Source organism: Gossypium hirsutum, chromosome D02 (genome assembly GCF_007990345.1).
Source record: "Gossypium hirsutum isolate 1008001.06 chromosome D02, Gossypium_hirsutum_v2.1, whole genome shotgun sequence".
Classification (NCBI taxonomy): Eukaryota; Viridiplantae; Streptophyta; class Magnoliopsida; order Malvales; family Malvaceae; genus Gossypium; species Gossypium hirsutum.
This window is the reverse complement of record NC_053438.1, coordinates 4,161,226-4,182,439: the sequence shown is the minus strand read 5'-3', so window position 1 is coordinate 4,182,439 and position 21,214 is coordinate 4,161,226. Positions and strand designations below refer to the sequence as shown.

Sequence of the window (21,214 nt, the reverse complement as noted above, 5' to 3'; positions counted from 1 at the left end):
ATAAGTATTGATATATAGTTTTTGAATTTTTAATCAAATCATTACAATAAATATATCAATACAATTATATTATATTAAAGTATAATTTTTGTTTAGGTTCTGATTATATCTGATTTTTTTTGAAACAACAGCTAAAACTACTCATAGCCCCTCCTATGCAACTCATAAATAAGAGTATAATGCACTTTTGTATACTCGAACCCACGTCCTCCTAAATTGGCAAAAATGTCCATGTCAGTCGAACTAAAACTCAAAGTAAAACTTAAATATAATATTTTAAATATTATTAATTCTATTACATAATTTTTAAATATATATTATATTCGTATTATTTTTTATATTCTTATAACGGCTAAATTAGCGCTAAAAAAAGTTTAAGTCGTTTTTAGAGAAAGTGTGTGAAAGCGCATTCAAGTGGGTGCATTTTTACGCACTTTATTTAAAATCGATCTATTTCCTTAAATTCTCAAAAAAATCGAACCTATTTTACCAATTAATATTTATTTCGACATATTTAACTAATTTAACCACCTATAATTATATATTTTATTGCTATGTGGATCCAAAATAATTCTAAAAATCCAAAGATTATAATAATAGGATAATTAATTGGATTAACTGTCATTGTGGTGTTTTAAAATGGAAATGGGAGGCTAAGTCCCAAAGTAGAGCACGTGGTGTGTTTTTTCCCGAACGCAATTCAACGATATGATTATGCATATAATGCCTAACACTGTTACAGCTCAATGCCTCTCCCACCCCTAACATTTCTTTTTTTATTTTTATTTATTGGTCGGTCCCAATAATTTTATCTTATTTTCTTTATATTACACCTGTCTAAAAGTTATGTACATCTATTCAGGTTCAAGTAATTTTATTTTAATAACAAATAATATTTTTTCCGTCCGATAAGTGCTTTAACCATCGTTTTCTAAATGAAGATAATCTTTTTTATATTTTATTATTTTTGGAATAATAAAATTAATTTTAAATTTTGTTAAACTGTATTTTGGTCTCATTAGAAAATTTGTTTATAAATTAAATTGAATTATGACTAAAAAAATAAAAAAAAACCTTTATGGAAAGCCGAGTCTAAGCCGGCTCAATAGGCCATATTTTATATTTATTATTTACTATTTAAAAATTAATAAAATTGTTCTAATTGGACCTACAAATATTCAATATGAGAAAGAAAAATCCAACTCTTTTTCATTCCTTTATTAAAGTTCCAACTCCGCTTGGCTTACATATTATTTTAAAAGTTAAAGAACATTAAAAATTATTAATTTTTACCTAATTTTTAATTAAATTTAAATAATATTATTAAAGCATGGTATAAATTTTTTTCCCTACCATCATTGTGTTAAAATTTTGAATTATTTGCATTTTTTGAATTATTCCTAAATTAACTTAAAAATTTGAATTTGTTTATTATTCATAAAATATTTGAGTATTATTATCAAAATTAAATATTATTATTCATTGAATCCGCAAAACTTTTAAATTTATATTTTTAATCATTTTTCGAATATGTTAAAATTTAAAATTAATTATTTCTAGGTCTATCGAATACTCAAATTCGAATACATTATCCAGATAAAAAAAATAAATTCGAGTAATAAATTTTTAAATATATTTACTCATTCTGAATCTGCAACAAATAATAATTTTAATATACAAATTCGAATATTATTCGAATTTGCAATATACGAATTGAAATATTATCTGAATCGGTAAAAAGTAAATATGATATATGCAAATATTTAAAACCACAATTCAAATTGATATCAGTAGGAATAATCAATAGGGCAAAATTCGTAAGTGCTAAACAACAAGAGAGTATGGTAGTTTCAACTCATAACATACAACATATAGAGTTACTTTAGGGGAAATTGTCATGTGCACACTATATTCATATACGCTATGAATTTCAAGCACTGAGAGGGTACCTCTAGGCCCTGAATATTTAAAAATACATTACTTTTCAATAATACTTAAATAATAAAATAATTTTGTCCGAATCTATATTATATATTAAGTATTTAAATGAGTTAGCGTCACGAGTAAATTGGACAACAAATTAGTTAAATGATAGTGAAAATAGTATTGTTTTACAAAAAAAAGTTTTATTAATTTTAAAAGTAAATAGCACATTTAAATTGGAGGTAAATATTAAATTTATACATGAAATTTGGTCTAATTTGTAATTTGATATATGAACGTTGATTTAGTACAATTATACTCAATTTTGATTCAATTATAGACATTCAAAGAAATGAACATATACATTTATTTTGCATATTGGAGTAATATAATTGTTTGTGTACGTAACATATTAACGTAAAATGATGTTAATTCGATAATGTTATTAGTGATTTTGTGAAAGTTGAATCAAATCAAAGTTTTATGTATAAAATCAGAGTTTATTCAAGAATCAAATTAGCCCCTTGATTATTAAATAGATCAATTTAATTCCTATACTATTAAAAAGATCAAATAAGACCATTTGTAATAGAATTAATTTTTTCTGTATAAGAATATTTTAAATTTTTTTTTTCAACTACAGTTAAATTCTAAAGAAAAGATTTTATTTACAAAACTATAAAAACTTCAAAAAATTAACTCGGTTAAACAATAAATGATATTTTTTATACAACAAATATTAAATCTATTCCAATTTAATTTTATTTGAATCTGTTTAATAATACAGAAACTATATTAATCCATTTAATAGTAGTGCGGCTAATTTGATCAGGTCCGTATAATACAGGGACCTATCGGCTACATTCACCTATAAAAATGTTACTGAAATGGCATTAGATGTAATTATCTTTTATAGTAAGGGCAACGTATAAGCAAAAGTGAGAATATGGAAAAAAAAACACATTACCCAAATAAATAAATAAAATGGAAATAGATTGAACCACATACATATTACATATCGAAAGAAATAATAATAATAAAATATTAGAAAGGGTAGCCAAGTCCACGCGCTTTCACCTTGCTACAGCAATTACGCATGTGGGACCCAGAAATGACAGGCAGCGGTGTATGCTTGGATCGGTGACCGAGCGTGTCCACCACTTGCCATCGTAAACACCGTGGGGTCTTACCTCCCTTCCTATGGGAAATGTGAGCTGTGACAACCGCACAAGTAGAGATTCATGTTTGAAAATAACATGATCGATGATTAAAAGAACCAAAATTTAATACATAATTTAGATATTATGTTTTAAATAATATATTCGAAAAAAATGTTTTAAATAAGGAATATTTAAGATATAATATTAGAAAGGGTCTAATTTCCACTTTAAATATAATGCAAATGTGGTTTAAGATAAATTATTTTGATAAGACATATTTCAAATACGATTCCAGAATAAAAAAATTATAAATTATAATATTTAAATGTAAATACATTATTTCTTCAAAAATTTTCATTTTAAAAAACTTGATTATAAATAAATTCTATTTGTATTAAAAAAAGAATTTTTTGAATTTATTTTAAATAAATTTGAAATTGTGCTATTCGAGTTTAATTAAGTAGACTTGTTGAAGCATAAGGAGTAGAAAAAACCCCTTTGATACATTATGATCGACTCCAACCATAGTAAAACTAGAGGCAGACTCGACCCTAGGGATAATCTGGAAATGCGATTGCCTAGAGCCTAGGGCTAGAAAGAGCCCGATTTTTTTTCTTCAATTTTTACGTAGGAAAAAAATTCTTTAACTTTTTAAGTCTCCTGATCGACGTTTCATTGCAAGCAAAAAAATAAAACATTTTATTTTATTGTATTACATTTTATAATTTTTTTTAAAAAGACTTCAATTTATTATTTCGCTTAGGATTCCAAAAATATGAAGAACAGACCAAATCTGAGGCTTAAAGTTTATGAGTAATAAAATGGAGCACCTAATAACGTATCTTTACAGACCAAGAACTACGAGATCACCCCATTCATTTTGGGGTGATGGAGGGATCGTATCATTCGAGCCTTTTTTTCATGCTTTTCCGAGAGGTCCGGAGAAAGCTGCAATCAATAGGATTTTCCTAATCCTCCCTTATTGAAAGGAAGAACGTGAAATTCTTTTTCCTTTCCGCACGGATCAGGAGATTAGATCTAGCCGTAAGAAAAATACTTGGCTGATAAATAATTCAATTCTTGGTCTTCGGCCCCCTCAATCACTACGAATACCCCCAATCAGTGCAATGAAAATTCCATGATTTTTGACATGCCATTTGATTGGGAGAAAAAATCAAAGTTATCTTTGTAGTATTGTGGAAATAATCTGCCAAAACTTTCACACAAAAACAGTTAACTTTCTCTTTATTTATTACTATTATTATTTTCAAGGTGAAGTTAGAAATTTTATATAGGAAATCAGATTATTGGGGTCGACATTAAAGACTTTATGGTGAGAGATTTAAATTGAATCATTTTGAGAGAAATGTATTTTATTTTTCATTTAACTAAGAAGTTAAAGAGCATAAATTGAATAATTAATTTTTGGAAGGGTTATAAATGAAAATTTTCCATTTACCAAGAGTTTAAAGGAAATGAAAATTCGTTCTTGCTTTGGTTTCTGAGAGGAGAAAGAGAGAAAGTCGAGCTTTATGGATGAACCGTTCATTCTATAAACCAATTATCCATGGTCCATGGATGGTGCGGATGATAGACTAAAGATGGTAAAATTATACTTAAAATCCTTAATAAGTTATGAAATTATAATACAATACAATGATAAAATTACATTTTAATCCTTTTGGAATTTTTTATTTAATGGTTTATATGTCTTTAAAAAATGTAAAAAAGCAATTAAGTCTATATTAAATTCGTACTCAATTGAGCCCCATCGTTAACTAGAATAATCAATTAAGCCTTTCCATTAACGGTTTTTGTCATTGACCATGCTGACCATTAGAATAAATTGATAAACCAATCAGATGATAACATGTGACAACTTCTGATTTAATTTAATATTTTTCCATAAAAATATTTAAAAATTATGAAAAATATAGAAAATTATAAAAAATTACAAAAATACAAAAAAAATCAGAAAATTTATTAAATATTAAAAAATTAAAAATATCAAAATAGATATAAATTTATAAATATTATAAAATATAAAAATTCTAATGAAATTTAATTTAATTTTATAAAATTAATAAAAAATATTTAAAATTTTATAAAAACATATTAAAAATATAAAAAAGTCATAAAAGTTATAAAAAAAGTATTAACATAGAAAAATTACAAAAAAATCATAAAAATTTTGAATTGGACCGGATCCTTCGTTTGGACCTATTAGACCAAAATTGCAAGGGTATTGATCCAGAAAAAGTTATTAGACCAGTTGACTTGGAAATCGAATGGTTGAAAATTTTTTTTATGTTTAATATTTTCTATTTTTAATGTTACAGATCAGTTGATTTGGCAAACCGATTGCCTAACCGGTACGACAACGGCCCGATTCTGAAAGCGTTAGTTAGAATATTTTCATTTCGATATGCTAATAGTTGGATAATGACATTTTGGTTTGATAACAAATATTAAAAGATAAAAAATCAATTCAACCGCTTGGTTTTAGGTTAACTGGTCTAATAATTTTCTTCGAACCAGTGCGCTTGTTGATTTCGGGCTAACCGATTCAATTCAAGTTTTTATGATTCTTTTTATAAGTTTATATCAAATTGAATATTTTTAATAAATTTTAGGGATAAATCTCAAAATTATACAGAAACTTTGATTTAATGTGTAATTGTATACATGACCTTTAATTTGGTGTAATTATATATGTGAAACTCTAATTGTGATTCAAATGTGTACTTGAAACTTTAATTTTGATTTAATCGTACACATTTAAATAAATAAATACATTAATTTATTTTTATATTGGATAAATATAATTATTTATGTATACAATATATAAACCTAAAATGATGTTATATCAATAATTGTGTTAATAATTTATAAGAATTAGATCAAATCAAAATTCCATGTATAAAATTACACAAAATCAAAATTCATGTATACAATTGCACATTAAACATAGTTCATGTATAGTTTTGGTAATTATCCCTAAATTTTATTATTTCTTAAGAATTCTAATATTTTTTTATTTTTAATATTTTAAATAGGTTCTATTAATTTTATAATTTTAATAAATTTATATCATTTTTTATTTTTTTATAAATTTTTCTAATTTCTCTTATTTTTTATGATTTTTTTAATATTTTTATGAGAAAAATATTAGATTAAATTAAAAACTGTCACATCTGACTATCTGATTGGTCCATCAATAACAAAAACTATTAACAAAATACTTAATTAATTATTTTAATTGACGGCAGAGGAAAACGACTTATTTAAAATTTTTATTTGACATATAAACGTAATTTAATTTAAGCCTTTGAATAAAATTTCTGGAATGATTATGAGTGGCATTTGATTTATAATAAGATAAAAGAGAATTTAGATAAAGAAGTATTTTTGTTTTTGTTAATTTAGCTAAAAAGAATATTTGTAAGTTAGTTGTTTGCAGTTAGTCCCCGCGTTATTTTAAGCAAATATGATATTCCACCCATTTGTTGGCACTCATAGTCTCCGCCCCTTGTGCAACGGTCTCTCTCTCTCAATCCCAAACACCCAAATTCTATCTCCACTAATCTTCTTTTGGGTTTTTCAATTTTCTCCCTAATCTATGTACCCTTTTCATTTCCATGCTCAAAATTCATGCCTAAATCTCAAGTTTTTCAACAATGGAAGAGGTAACCAGTTTCTGCTCTGCATTTTTTGTTTTTGTTTTTACATCTGTTTTGCATGTTATTGTTGTTATTATGCCAAGGATGAAATTTGAACGTATTGGTTGTTTTGAAATATACCCTTTTTCTCCTGCAATGTTTTCTGTCATTTTTGATGAATTTTTTAACCCTTTTTGTTTTCTTGTTCCTCATTGATTCTGTTGTATTGTGTTTTTCAGCTTCATTCTTTGTGTGGTTTCAACACGTTGGATTTGAAAAAACAATGAGGAATGGGGGAAGATGACTAGTAAGGAGATTTTCTCTTGAGACTAATTGTTGAAGATGATTTGTTTGTTTATTTGTCTTGAGGGTTTTTGAATGAAGATTTTGTCAGCTTTGGACTTGGTTTAATTAGAACGATTATTGATGTTACTCTATGAAGAATATTTGTGTAGCATCTCTTATGTTTTTCTCATTCTTGGTGCCAATCAAGTTGGTTTTCGAGATAAAGCATTCGGTGCTGTCAAGTCCCGTGGTAATTGAGTGCTGTCTAGCATTCAGTACTTTGAGTTATTGGTATGATTCAGTTGGTTTATGAAAATAAGCATGCGCTGTCTACGGAATTTATAAGTGTTTGAGGCACAACTACTATTGGATCTTTAGGAAACTAAAGTAGGATTTATATAGATTTGATCTGTTGGAATTGTTCACAGTAGCCGTAATAAGTAGGTTTGATCGGAACCATGGCAAGCGATTCAAGCCTGAAGTCATACCATGGTAAAGAAACGGTTGTGTCAAGTGGCAGAAGCTCTACAGATGGGGATACAAATAATATTTGTGTGCAGACAGGTGAGGAGTTTTCGACAGAGTTTTTAAGGCATACTGGTGCTTTAAGAAGAATAGCAGTGACAATGGATGCAGACCATAGCCAACCAAGGCAAGCAGGTTTTAGTAACAATCAGAACTGTTGGCAGGTTTACAAGGATCTTAAAGGCAGTCCAGAGTCAAGAAGGAAGGAATCCGAATATGGTTCAAATGTTCCAAATTTTGTTCCGGGATTGGGATGTATAGCTGAAGTAGATAGTTACCATGATCATTTTGGCAGATATAACTGGCAAATTGGTGGTTTTGATGGACAAAAATTTGTTCAGCATTCGGATGCAAGTTACATTGATCAATTGACACCAAGGCTGACCGTCTCTCCAGTCTGTGTCGTAGAGTCCCCTCAATCGGGTCGCTCAAATAGTGCAGGAGTTACAGAGGGTACTTTTGCGAGTAAAATGAAATTTCTTTGCAGTTTTGGGGGAAGAATATTACCAAGGCCAAATGATGGGAAGCTTAGGTATGTAGGTGGAGAGACACGGATCATATCGATTAAGAAAAACTTAACATGGGAAGAACTTGCAAGGAAGACAACTGCAATTTGCAACCAACCTCATACTATTAAGTACCAGCTCCCTGGTGAGGATCTGGATGCTCTAATATCTGTTTGTTCGGATGAGGATCTTCATCATATGATCGAGGAATATCACGAACTGGAAAGAAATGGTGGTTACCAGAGACTGCGGCTATTTCTCGTGCCATTAAAGGAACATGAGAGGCACAATTCTTTGGAAGGAAGGAGTACTCCACGGCAGCATGACATTGATTATCAGTATGTTTTTGCTGTTAATGGCATGCTGGATACAAGTGGGCAGCATTTAGCAAGCCAAACAAACCAGTTTGGAAATGCTTCAGATTATAGTCATAGTTTTCATATAGACTCTCCTACGTCTGCTCATGCTTTCGACCATAAGGACTATACTCCGAGTTCACCTAATACTGCAAGAATGTTCTCACATCCAACTGCTAAATTTTTACCTAATCTTCATATACCAAGCAAATCATTTAATCATTCTCCCCCTCTATCTCCAGTTCAAGGTAATCAAGGAAATCCTACTAAGTCCAATTTGCAGTTTAAGGTAGATACATCGTGTTTTGACCATAGCAATGAAGGCATCAATAGATTTGTTATGGGAACTCATCCAGGTGGTAATTCCTACTACATGGATGCCACTGGATATCATAGTAATCATCCTCATGTTCCTCTTCCACTTGTGAACCACCAGAACCATAATCAACATTTATTAGAAAGTATTCTGAGTAACAAATCTCGTGAAAAGCATTTTCATAATCGAAGCCCGAGTGGAGAATTTAGTCACCAGAGACTTCATCATCAAAATATGACAGGCCCTGACCAAACTAATCTTATGGAAAGGGCACTTTCTGACTCACAGTTACAAGGACATGATGAGAGGTACAATTCCTTGTTGAAAGGAGTTCTGCCACAAGCTCAGTGTAATAGTCCAAGAGAAAAATCACTGTCTCTAGCATTGTATAACGATTCTTCCAATCTAGAAATGTACACTCGAAGAAACTTTGAAGTCGCTTCACACAATAGCTCCATCACAGATAAGAATGTGCCTAGTGCTACTCCTCTTACGGAAGACTTAGCTAGCTCTGCAGACTCATTGTTCTCTTTACCAGTCATCGTTGCCCCTAATTCAGCAGATATGATGGATCTCCTCCCTGGTTATCAATCAAACACAAGAAAACCAGAATTACATATCACAAACCAAAGTACCACCAGGGATGGGCAATGTGCCATGACTGAATTGGTGAGCAGTCAACCTGTTGCACATGGATCTTCAAAACTACAACCTGTTACACCTCACAATTTAGTTGACAAAGAACCTTCTATATCAGTCTCTGTAAGTATAGCTCCACTTACTTGGAAATTCTTCACTATAATGTTGAACTTTCATAAGAATGATCCTCTTGTTTCTGAAACTTTCTCAGAATTTGACCACAGACAGTGCTTCAAGTAGGCAGGCATTTCGCCATGGTGCTGAAGCTGCTAATTGTCCCAACCACAAGTCAGCAGAGGTAACGGATACCCTATACTTATATGAAAGGTCGAATTTCGAAGATATGACAAGTGTCCAATCACAGCCTTCAGTTGATCCATATGATTGCAAGGTGATAGAATCGGCTGTTATTATTGAAGATGTTACTAGTAACACACCTGCTGACATCCCCTCGTCTTCGACTGTTGTGCCACATATTCAACATGTGACCAGTGGTGAAACTCAAACTGCTAGAGGATCAAAGGAAGAAAAAAAATCTACTCGTAAGGTAGCATATTTCGTCATCTAGATGGTTCCAAAATGCATGATGTCATACTTTACATTAAATTTCAGCTACCTCCTCTTGTTTCTTATAGGATAAGAAGAGTGGTAGAAAAACTGCAGATGGTTCTATTATTGATGCAAAAAAGGTTGAAATTGAAGCTGGAATCCATGGTTTACAGGTCCGATCTACTCGTGCATGTAACTGCAATAAAACCTCGAGCTTTTGTTCTTTATCGATTTGCCTGAGCATCTGTAAATGAATTCCAATGAACCTAATTATCAAAAGAAAAAAGAAACACATTCAATTGAAACTTATGCAACAGCTAACCTTTTGCATTGAAAGGAACTTTTTCCTTATATACATTTCTTATCCTTTAGTTTACGTTTCTCTATTGTAATTTGCAAAATTATATTTGGAGGATCGTGCTCCATATCTAACTTGGATACAAGTGTCAAACACGGATATACGAACAAGATTCATCGTTTCAATAACACAAACTATAACATCCTTTAAGGAGGGATCCATGTTGGTTCCTACCTGTGTAAGATCTTACTAGTATCAGTGGATCATGAAGCTTTCATCATATAAAGCTTTTGATTATTTCAAATGTGTTGAACATCATTGATTAGATTCTTAATCTCACATTGGCTTTCCTTAAAGTTTTCCTGTTACATCCTTTTGAAAAGGAACTTGCAATATTTGTTTAATTTACTGTTATACATACTGATTCGTACATATATGCAGATTATAAAGAATGCAGACATTGAAGAACTTCAAGAGCTAGGATCTGGTACATTTGGAACTGTTTATTATGCAAAATGGAGAGGAACAGAAGTTGCTGTTAAGAGAATCAAAGAAGGTTGCTTTTCAGGCAGGCCATCAGAGCAAGAGCGGTTGGTGGGTTTTTTATTAGGGCTATATATATTCTTAATTCTTTTCATTTGTTATAGTTTTATAAACATAGTTGTCAAAAACATTAATGACATTGTTTAACATTTAGAACAGTCCACGGGCTAAATAAAGGGGACTAAAATGGGTTGGAACATCTCCGACTCTTGATTTTTTGTGAAGTACTCTTGCAGAGTCCTTTGTCTAATTCACATGTGGACAGTGAGAATTGGGATATGTACATGAAAAATTTTAGAAAAACTGAAAGAAACCATCTTACACACGAGTCCAAGTAAAGCAGTATTGTTTGGGGGAAAGGTTTCTGTTGTTTTCAGTTTTCCTAACTGGAAATTTTGTACAGACAAATGAATTTTGGAGAGAAGCACAAATTGTATCAAAACTTCATCACCCAAATGTGGTCTCGTTTTATGGGGTTGTCACTGATGGACCTGGAGGAACTATGGCAACAGTTACAGAATATATGGTGAATGGATCATTGAGGAATGCCCTACTGAAGAAAGATAGGTGAGGAAGTCATTACACTTCTGTTTCCATTTCTTGCGTAAATAGGTTTATGGACTTCAAATCTCATCCTGCAGGGCACTTGATCGTCGTAGAAAGGTTGTTCTTGCACTGGATGCAGCTTTTGGCATGGAATACTTGCATTCCAAAAATATTGTTCATTTCGATTTGAAATGTGACAATCTGCTTATCAATTTGAAGGATTCTCAAAGGCCCATTTGCAAGGTAATTAGTAGCATACTTGAATCAAAGATATACCTAAGTTTTTCTATAAGTTCCAGGTACTATCTTGTGATCAGTATATGGGAAACTGAATCAAAATCATCACTTAATCCACCATTTGAGCACATTGAATTAACCTGATGATGTGCAGGTTGGAGATTTTGGGTTGTCAAGAATCAAGCGCAACACTCTCGTATCCGGTGGAGTGCGTGGAACTCTTCCATGGATGGCACCAGAGTTATTGAATGGCAGTAGTACCCGGGTTTCGGAGAAGGTTTGTAACTTAGAATCGTGCATTTTATATACACACAAATGGAGGAATGAATAACTTATTCGAAGAAGAATAAATAAGATCATTATGTGCTTGTTCATTGCTTTTGCAGGTTGATGTTTTCTCATTTGGTATTGCATTATGGGAAATCTTGACGGGAGAAGAGCCATATGCAAGAATGCATTGTGGTGCAATCATTGGTATACTCTTGATAACTATACATCCTCAATACTTCAGGCTAAATATTATACAGCAGTATCTTGCTTACAACTAGCTTTTGCACCAGTGAAACTCGGTTTCGTTAGATACTTTAATATCTCGAAATTGGGGCCTAGTTCACTTTAGTTCATACAATCTACTCGAGTCATGCAACTACCTTTAAAAGGTGATATCTATTAAGTGTGACGTTCAAATTCCAGCATCTATGACTCTTTCCCTATCTCTCTATGTCTCAGCCACATTCATGATTTTTTACATGATGTTATCATGCTAGCATTGACAAATAATTAGTTTTCTGAACTGTGAATGAAGGTGGAATTGTAAACAATACGCTGAGGCCTCCTATACCGGAACGTTGTGATCCAGAATGGAGAAAGTTAATGGAAGAGTGTTGGTTGTTTGAGCCAGCAAGCAGGCCATCATTTACAGAGATAACAAATAGGTTGCGCCAAATGTCTGCGGCATTGCAACCCAAACGGCGTACTCCAATTAGATGAAAAACAAATGGAAATCTCCCTTGTAAGTCATACATACGTACATACAGACAGGCAGATAGAAAAAGAAAAAAGAAACAAAGAGAGAGTATAGATTCATGGATATAAAGAGAACTTACAAAATTCCCTTTAAATTTTTGAAGTCAATCTGTTTGTAAATTTTATATTTATAACTAGCTAGAGACTGCTCTTTGGGGAAACTATAAACCCTTGCAAGCAAGTGGTAAGGATTCTTCTTTGTTTCGAGCCAACAATATACACGAAGGGATCTACTTACACTAATATGAAGCATAAAAAATATGAAGTAAATTGAAAACAAAATGTTTGTATACATAACAAAATTCTGTAGAAAAAAGACTGAAATAACGGACAGATAAAATCAAATAACAACCAAAACAAATTAATTTATCGAAAAGATGGAAGTTTAAATGTAATAGAAAAGTCTTCTAATAATTGGAACACATCATGTATGGTTAATACGCCCTCATAGTTCGATCAAAGGCTACCCATGGTAGGGTATATGGTAAAGAAACCAAATGCTCAATTTCATGAAATTTTATATAAGAACTTAAGGATTTGAAATTTACTAAGGGCCCTTTGGATGGACGATTAATTTCGGTACGATATATTTAGTTTTCTTTTTGTCTCACACTATAATATTGTTACAGTATCTAATCTCACTGCCACTGCTATTTTTATACCAACCGCAAGTAAACGCACTGCCAATCCAAACTCACCTTAAATCAATGGTGGCCCAAGTGATGGAGAAAAAGTCACATTGCATTGAGGTTGTAATTTTTTTTTGTAATATTTTTCATGCTCGTTTTACAGTTCACGTTGAGGTTTCATGATTGCCCGATCAATAATATCATTTCCAAGGTTCGAATCTGGGCCCTTCCCTTAAAATTGTAATGTACCTTACTATTACACCCAATCACTTGTTGGCAAGGTTGTAAATTTTTGTTAATTAGTAGTCATTCAATGAGTTTACTTCAAAGCAACACGAAAAATTCGTCAAATTTTAATATATATTAATATTATAAAGAAAGGTTATACGACTTAAATGGTATATTTTTAAAGAAAGGTAGACTTTTAATAAATCCTTTGGAAGTCACTCAAATGTAAGTAGTATGAGTTTGAGTATATAGAAAAAATGAATATTCATTATTTTAAATAATTGTGTTTTGGCAAACAAGAATTTCAAATAATTGAAATTAAATAATTGCTTCCTAAATGAATATATAAAAGCGGGTTGTCTTTTAAAAAAGAAATTATAAAAAAAATAGTTTTAGGAATTTGGGTAAATTGTAAGGTTTTTCACAATTGATTTTAGGGTTCAAAAGTTGGGAAAAATAATGGTGATAAAGGGCATAATTATACCCATAAATCTATGTCATATTCAACTAATTTCACTAAATTCCACATCATTTTTTATTTTCCACCTCAATCTATACTCATAAATCCATGTCATATTTAAAAACATAAAAGAAAAACAAGTCGGCACTTAAAAGCACAATTAGCATTTTCTTTACCTTTTTGCTATAAACCAAAGGTACAGGGATTAAAATGTTGCTTTCCAAAATGTAGAGGACTAAAATGAACTTCTTGGTATTGAAGAGGGGCCCTTCCATACTTGTACTCAAAAATAGTTGCTTTCAACAAAAATAACTAACATAAAACATTGAATTGCATTGTATGGCATGTTGTTACTTTCTACACACTAGCTTACACTGAAAGATTATGAATTTATGATCCTCCATTAGCACTTCAAAAGCCATCTCTGCTCCGAATGTGGTTCCGGGTTTATTCGCTCATCAAGCATACCGATCCTTTCCCTACAGTTAGATTCAGTATTAAGTCAAATCTGCAAGCAACGCAAGGCAAAAGATAACATCCAATGACAAATTCAATGGCCGTGGATTATTCCAATTAAATCATCTTTCTATTGGATCCTGGAAAAACAGGCAATTTTTCTTCAGGAAGTTTGAGGAATCGGTGAAGTAAAAAAAGGTTTTGTGGTGTCGATTGAGAGAAAATATACCTGTCTCTGATGAATATCCGTTTAAGATTTTTTACATTCATCCATATAGCGCTGGAACACTCCTGTTCATGTGATAGATGATTTGCAAACCGGGCATGATGTTTTCCTGCTCAGCCATGGATCGATACACTGCCACATCGACGAAATAACAAACAAACATAAAGAAAACAAATTTGTTAACATCCTGAGATAAGCAAATTGAAAGCAATCTGTAAAAACGGAAAGACGAAGTAGCATTGCCAAGATAAAGAAGGGCATTACATTCTTGTGAAATTTATGTAGACAAGGAAGATGGCGAATGTTTTGTCCAATGGCAGGAGTTTCAAGGCATATGGCACAAGCTTCTTCGAAATTATCAGTCTGCATTTATTAAAAAAAGTAGTAGCAATTAGATCTGGATAATAAAACATAAGCGTTGGACAGTGTATTCCGAAGAAAACAGATGAGAAAACAAAAGTTAAAACACCTATCTATATGGTGTTTTCTCACATATATACCTGTACTTTGGAAAGTGGCAAACTGTTAATCTGATTAATAGATGCACCACCATGCTGATGATTGTTATCATCAAGGGCCAACAGCATTTCGTAATCATTTCTGCAAGACAACAGGAAGTAGACAAGATATAAGAAATTTGGGTAAACAAAAGTGTGATAAAACACAAGGAAAGATAAATTACAGGAGATAAAGATGAATTATTGAAATTAAAAGCTTATGGAAAGCTCATTAGTTACTTTATACCAATCCTGGACACCATAAACAACACAAAATGACAATGATATTCTACAAAACCACGTTATAGTTTCCTTCAAGGGTGCTAGTTTAAAAAAATTGGTTGGTCTACACACGACCAGAATGAAGCTGAGATGACTTTACATAGAGGGTTGTGAACCATTTTGGATGTTATTACTTGACCTGTTGTAAGGTGTTATTTGATTTGCTAGTTACCATGATGTTAGAAACATCACCCAGAATCAAAGTATAGTTGTTTATTTTAAGTGTAATCAATGTTTCCAACCTCTACATAGTTGCAAGACTTTAAACTAAAATCATCTTTATTTTCACCATGTCAGAGCCAATAATGGAGAACCACTATAAGTGGGCAATTATTCCATATGCAATAGATATATTCAATCAAAACAGAAAGGCGTCCGACTACATAGCAAAATGAAATGTGGGTTCTAATAACCAATTTTACAGCAATACCATAGTGAAGCCAAATCTGGATAACTTTTCATAAAAAATTCTGCATTAAGTGTCAAGACTGCATTTAGCTTACGCAGACCATACATTTTCCATTCCAGCAAACAACGGCATCATTGCAACTTCTAACTAAATGGTGTACCAAATGCATGATATGATCATTCAATATGGTCCACACATATCCAGTTCTAAAAATAACTATAATAGAGAAATTCTTACTCATTAAAATCACGCTGAATTTGGAAGATGTGACTAGCCATTCCCATGTCATCAGAATCTCCAATTGCAGCCTCCATGGCTTCCAGTATATCAAGTCTCTGTATCCGGAATCCATAAATCAGTTATTATCGAAAACAAAGAAAAACGAGAAATACAGGATACGCCAAGGGGGGGAAGGGGGGGGGGGAGTTTTACCATATCTAAGTCCATGTCTAAAGGAAATTGAAAATTCCTTGTCCTAGATGGTGCCATCCGAGGTTGATTCAATATTCGATTCCTTAACCTTGAAACTCTAGCAGAAGTGGGGAAATGAGTCTGCACTCCTCTCCTATTTGAAGAATTCTGAAAGTTCCGCAATGGAGGCTGCATACGAGACTGCCTTGTTGAGACTCTCTGCAAAAGAAGTAAAGAATAATATTACAGAAGGAACTTATACAAATCCAAAAAGAAAAATATCAACTTCATATGGTTGAAGAAAAATGAATACAAAGTAAAGTACATAACACGAAAAAAGATATTTATTTAACATTATATATAGTGGCCATAAAATACAACATACAAGGAAGGGATATTGGTGTCAAAGAAAGTTCAAAACTTAAAATACAACGTGCAATGATCAAGAAAACATAACTTTCAATATTATAAATGAAACCAAGGGACAAATAACCGCTTAGGAACCAACCAAAATAATTGGCAAACACAAGATTGAATGTGTTGGTACTAGAATAGACAAGATACCAAGATTAATTTAGTTATCAATGCGCAAAAAAAAAAATCAAAGATGCTGATGAGCACTTGAGTCTCAACATGCAAACAATGATTTATGCCACATATCAAGATTAAATTATTTGAGTACAAAACCCATGATTTACAGTTAACGTGCAGAAAGTAAAAGGAAGCATATGCCAAACCAGATAAAAGCAGACATACATCACGCGCACAGCCAAAAAATTTGGTCACTACAAAAGATCCACAGTAATTGGTCACTTAAATGGCCGCATATAGAGAGCTGCACTACCGCTAAGCTTGCCCATTGTTTCCTTCAATGTAGTGGCTTTTCATCAAAGAGTCTTGACAAAGCTCTCTTTGCGGGATGTGGGATCTCATACCCCTTTTACTTAAACATTTTGGTATTCTTCTGAGGTGCTAAGACTAAAAAGAATCCAATCCTCGGTACAACCAATTTTACCACCTAAGCTAGCAGGCACTAGAGTTTCAAGACGAGTATGATAAATGTGTTCACAAGCTCAATCAAATAACTTTAAATCAAGCTCAGCTTTTAATAATTATCAGAATCAAACATGCAAAAAACTTAAATAATAACGAACTAAAGAACCTTTACTGACATCAAATTTTGTATATGACCCGGACCATTTGCCACGCTGGGATATAGCGACGACTTTTCTAAATCCAATTCAGGCATGTTTCAACTAGTTTAAACACAAACCTAGCAGCTATAGTAAACCTTCAACCATAAAGGAATTCATGATGTACAATCAATTTCATGCACTAAGTGTAGGCTCTCTAGTTATCATCAACTCAAAATAAGAAACATATTCAAGCTTACTAACATGATCTGGCTCATGGAGAGTCCGAAAAGTAGGATGGAGTGCATCTTCCTCCTGCTGAAGTGTCCATGCAATGTTTTCATCAATCTGTTAAACATTTAAAGCTAAGGCATGTGAGTAACCAAGTCACAATTAAAGAAGGGAGAAAAGCATCAAATCGCCGCATAAAACATAGGGACCTCATGATATAATTGTTCTTGGAGTTCCCGGGCCAACTTTTCATCCGCTTCAAGTTGTCTAGCCTTAGCCTCTGCATCCTCATCATTCACAGAGTCCGTATTATTGGCATTTATCCCTCTCATTTCAGGTGAGTTGTCAAGATCCAAAACATCCAGGTGTTCCGCAATATGAAAACTAGATGACCTTGAATTAGATGATTCCCTAGATGAACCAAGAAACACAATGTCTGAGCCATTACGAGTGACCCTAGAGCTTTCACCATTATTTCTTGAGGTTAATCCATGTTTCATTTGCCTTTTAGGCAGCATGTTTGCATGAGAAGATTCACTTATTTGGTCGACTTTTGAGATCACAGGAGCCGTCTCAGTTGCGTAAACAATTTCAGGAGAATCACATAGAATCATGGTCTTTCCTCTACTAGCATTATTTCTTTTCACAACTCCATTATCATTTCGTTGACTCACTTGACATCCAACATTATTAAACCTATGTAAATGATGTCCAGTTGCATCGTCTAAATTCTTTGAAAAGTTGTTTCTCCATCCACCTTTTTCTTCAAAGCATGCATCTCTATTCACATCACCAAAACCACTAGCTTCTCCATTATTACTCATAGGGCTGCAGCAGGAAAAGCACACAGTTAATAGTACAGATCCTTTTAGCTAGAATTAAGGATAGATAAATATTAATCAACCAAGATTCTCTTGACATCAATATAATATATTCCGAATGAAAGAAAAAACCTAGCCTTTTTGTCACATGGTATTCCAAAGGTTCTGGTAGAGATTGTACTTGTCTCTTTAGCAAAAGTTTTTTACAGAATAAAAGAAACCAATACATAATAGGAAGAAACATCTAATAGACAATAGGAAAGGAAATCAAGCTAGAGAGCAACACTTTAAATTTACCTGCTAGACAAATTAATAAAATTGATATCATGCTCCTTAGGTGTGTGAGGATGGGCAATTCTTTTTCCTTTACCACTATTATTATCTTCAGTAACTATCTCGCTAAGCATACAAGGACTGCTGCTAACCACATTGTCAAAATTTTGCCCAGATCTAAAGTTGCTTTGCGATTGTTCGTTTTGTTTAGCCCTGATGGCTATATTATGGGGGGAGATGCAGCCATTTCGGACCAATCTTCTTTTCCCAACTGCTCTTGGTGAGACAACAGAATGATGAGATGCAGGAAATTGCTTTTCTACTCTATGTGGGGAACCATGAGAAAGATCCACCCCTTTTCCATTACTCATAACTGAATCTATACTTCTAAGTTCAACTTCAACTTTTTCCTTTCCCTTGCACCTAGTTCTGGATACGTAAGAACCACCATTTCTTGGCACCTGACCTTCTTTTCTTCCTTCAGTTAAGCAGTTTTCAGACGCACTTTGTAGAAATTCCATTTCAGGTATTTGATTGTGCAGTCTCTGTTCAGCTAAATCTAGAAAGGTGTGATCTTCTTGGAATCCAGATGATTTAGAAGGTAATTTAGAGCAATGAGCCTTTCCTTTATCCTTCTCTTGCTCTCGAAGGCAATTTCGGCTTCTTGCCGTTGCTGTTTTCCTAAATAAAGGAGCATTTTCTCGAGTGCACTCTGGTGGGGATAAGAAAATGGTGTTTTTTGGACGCTCAATTTCATCAGTACTTCCAGAAAGTTTCAGAGGGTTTACATAATGCTTCCTATTGTGCCCATTCGTGGGAAGCAGCCTACCTCTGCCCCTTTGCCTATCCAAAGATTCTTCACCTGTGGTACTAGAACCTCCCACACGACCAGCTACTGATAAATTGCTTTCTTTGTCAATAAAATTCCCTCCATTCACTTGATGTGAAGATAATCTGTCAGGAGTGTCAGGTATGTCTACTATTGAATCAATGTCCATGTCCTCCATTTTCTGTATTACAAAAAACATATAAGTCAATCACTCGCTAGAAACTTCACCTTTACATGATAGTAATATAAGAGCAACGTTATCTGCCAAACATATAAGACATCAAATTGTCTTGCTGATGACTAACGCTACAGCACTATACAACAGGCGAAAGTAAGTTTTTCATAAAGATTTCTTACTTACAGAAGCAAAACTCACTCAATATCTATAGCTCAAAATTACATAAACTGGGTCCCATTTAATATATAAGCTTTGAACACACCAAACATTCACATACCAAGAAAAGATGGAATCAAAGAAGCATGGTGTTATACAATGAATGCAAAACGGGGGAAAAATTAAGGAAAAAAAAATTAAAACTTGATAGGAAAGATCAAAAGGCATATATGAACAATAAAAAGAGACAATATTTATATTAATCGTTACTATGATGCATAAATCCTTGAAAAACAAACCTTTCTCAATTATTATACCCAGGAAATAATTATTCAAATAGTCGCTTGATCATAATAAAATAAAAAAAATCTATCAATAAAATAAAATAAATCCCTAAAAAACAAAAATATTAGTTAAATTTCCAGAAAATTCTAATTCTAATAATATTAAATATAAATTCCTTTGAATTACCTTATACTAATAAAACAAAAAGAATCCATATCGTTATAGATAAATAATCGTACCATTTAAAAAAAAGAATAATCAAGAAATAAAACAAAACAAAACAAAACAAAACAATAGAGCATCACAAAAGGCAACAAAAACAAAATCAAGGATTTTTGACATTCAGAAATACAAAAAGGAAGTACAAAAAAAATCGTTACCAGATTTTGATTTCGCGATGATTGGAATCGGAAAAATCGACCTAAAATACAAAGAATTTGAATCCTTGAAATCCCTAAGAAGGTAATGCCATCAACGCTTCTGAGAAAGTCTCACGCCTCGCCTCGCCTCTGCCACTTTTGTTTTTGTTCCTCATTCAATTTTCAGGGTCTGGGGCAATTTGGATAACCCGGTTCGGGTCGGATCTAGATTTGGAGCCCAATCTCAAAAGACCATTTTATTAATATAGGGCTGAGTAGCAGAGAATGAGTTCACCACTAATTGGGTATTCTTTTATTATTATTATTTATAAAAAAAACTTAAATTAAATAATATTTTAAATCAATTAACCTAAATTTATATTTTAAAGAATATTTTTTTGGGTACATTTTAGATGGAGGAGAATGATAACAAGAGGGGTTTAAACCATTGTCCAGATATTATTTTTAATTTATAAATATTATGCGCAATATTATAAGAATCGGACAAGTGATCAAATCATTTAGAACATTAACTTTTAGTTTAATCGATTGAACTGTTAATTTAGCTTGGACTCAAAAGTTTAAATAAGTAGAGTTGGAAAATGATTATGTGTTGTTAATTAATGATATTTGAAATGGTTTAGCAACAATGAATAATGTAGATGAGATTAAAATGATCCATGATTGGTGCCTAAAGGATTAGCAAGTCAAATTTCGCCATGTTCAAAGAGATAACAACAAATTGTCAAGCTAAATAGAATAGATTAGGCGACAATAGACAAT

The 21,214-nt window shown here is 32.3% G+C and overlaps 2 protein-coding genes across 3 annotated transcripts; one reads left to right on the top strand and one right to left on the bottom strand.

Annotated features, from left to right (window-relative positions):
• Positions 1–6,603: 6,603 nt before the first annotated feature.
• LOC107927692 (uncharacterized) lies at positions 6,604–12,800 on the top strand. The gene is made up of 10 exons (XM_016858800.2): positions 6,604–6,769; positions 6,982–9,492; positions 9,581–9,916; positions 10,005–10,091; positions 10,658–10,810; positions 11,163–11,326; positions 11,401–11,548; positions 11,697–11,819; positions 11,929–12,016; positions 12,348–12,800. Exons 2-10 carry the CDS (start codon positions 7,486–7,488, stop codon positions 12,530–12,532), a joined length of 3,291 nt encoding a protein of 1,096 aa, XP_016714289.2. The 5' UTR covers positions 6,604–6,769; positions 6,982–7,485; the 3' UTR covers positions 12,533–12,800.
• Positions 12,801–14,033: 1,233 nt separating this feature from the next.
• On the bottom strand, positions 14,034–20,722 carry LOC107927790 (uncharacterized). 2 transcript variants are annotated; one of them, XM_041088089.1, is made up of 10 exons: positions 20,453–20,722; positions 18,649–19,634; positions 17,740–18,358; positions 17,564–17,647; positions 16,188–16,385; positions 15,993–16,090; positions 15,068–15,167; positions 14,832–14,930; positions 14,571–14,699; positions 14,034–14,364 (listed from the first exon to the last, which is right to left on the bottom strand). In XM_041088089.1, the coding sequence occupies exons 2-9, from the start codon at positions 19,629–19,631 to the stop codon at positions 14,637–14,639; spliced, it is 2,244 nt and encodes a 747-aa protein (XP_040944023.1). In that variant the 5' UTR covers positions 19,632–19,634; positions 20,453–20,722; the 3' UTR covers positions 14,034–14,364; positions 14,571–14,636. The 2 variants fall into 2 exon arrangements, with proteins under 2 accessions (XP_040944023.1, XP_016714393.2); XM_016858904.2 differs by having other exon boundaries at positions 14,034–14,393; positions 20,453–20,669.
• Positions 20,723–21,214: the final 492 nt, after the last annotated feature.

Bases quoted from the DNA above. Each gene is read 5' to 3' on its own strand.
- LOC107927692 (XM_016858800.2), top strand. From the start codon at position 7,486: ATGGCAAGCGATTCAAGCCTGAAGTCATACCATGGTAAAGAAACGGTT. The intron at 9,917-10,004 runs GTAGCATATTTC...TGTTTCTTATAG, and splicing joins AAAAAAAATCTACTCGTAAG to GATAAGAAGAGTGGTAGAAA. The intron at 10,811-11,162 runs GTGGGTTTTTTA...AATTTTGTACAG, and splicing joins CATCAGAGCAAGAGCGGTTG to ACAAATGAATTTTGGAGAGA.
- LOC107927790 (XM_041088089.1), bottom strand. From the start codon at position 19,631: ATGGAGGACATGGACATTGATTCAATAGTAGACATACCTGACACTCCT. The intron at 16,091-16,187 runs GTAAAACTCCCC...TTCCGGATACAG, and splicing joins TAGACATGGACTTAGATATG to AGACTTGATATACTGGAAGC. The intron at 15,168-15,992 runs GTAAGAATTTCT...GTTGTCTTGCAG, and splicing joins ATTCAGCGTGATTTTAATGA to AAATGATTACGAAATGCTGT.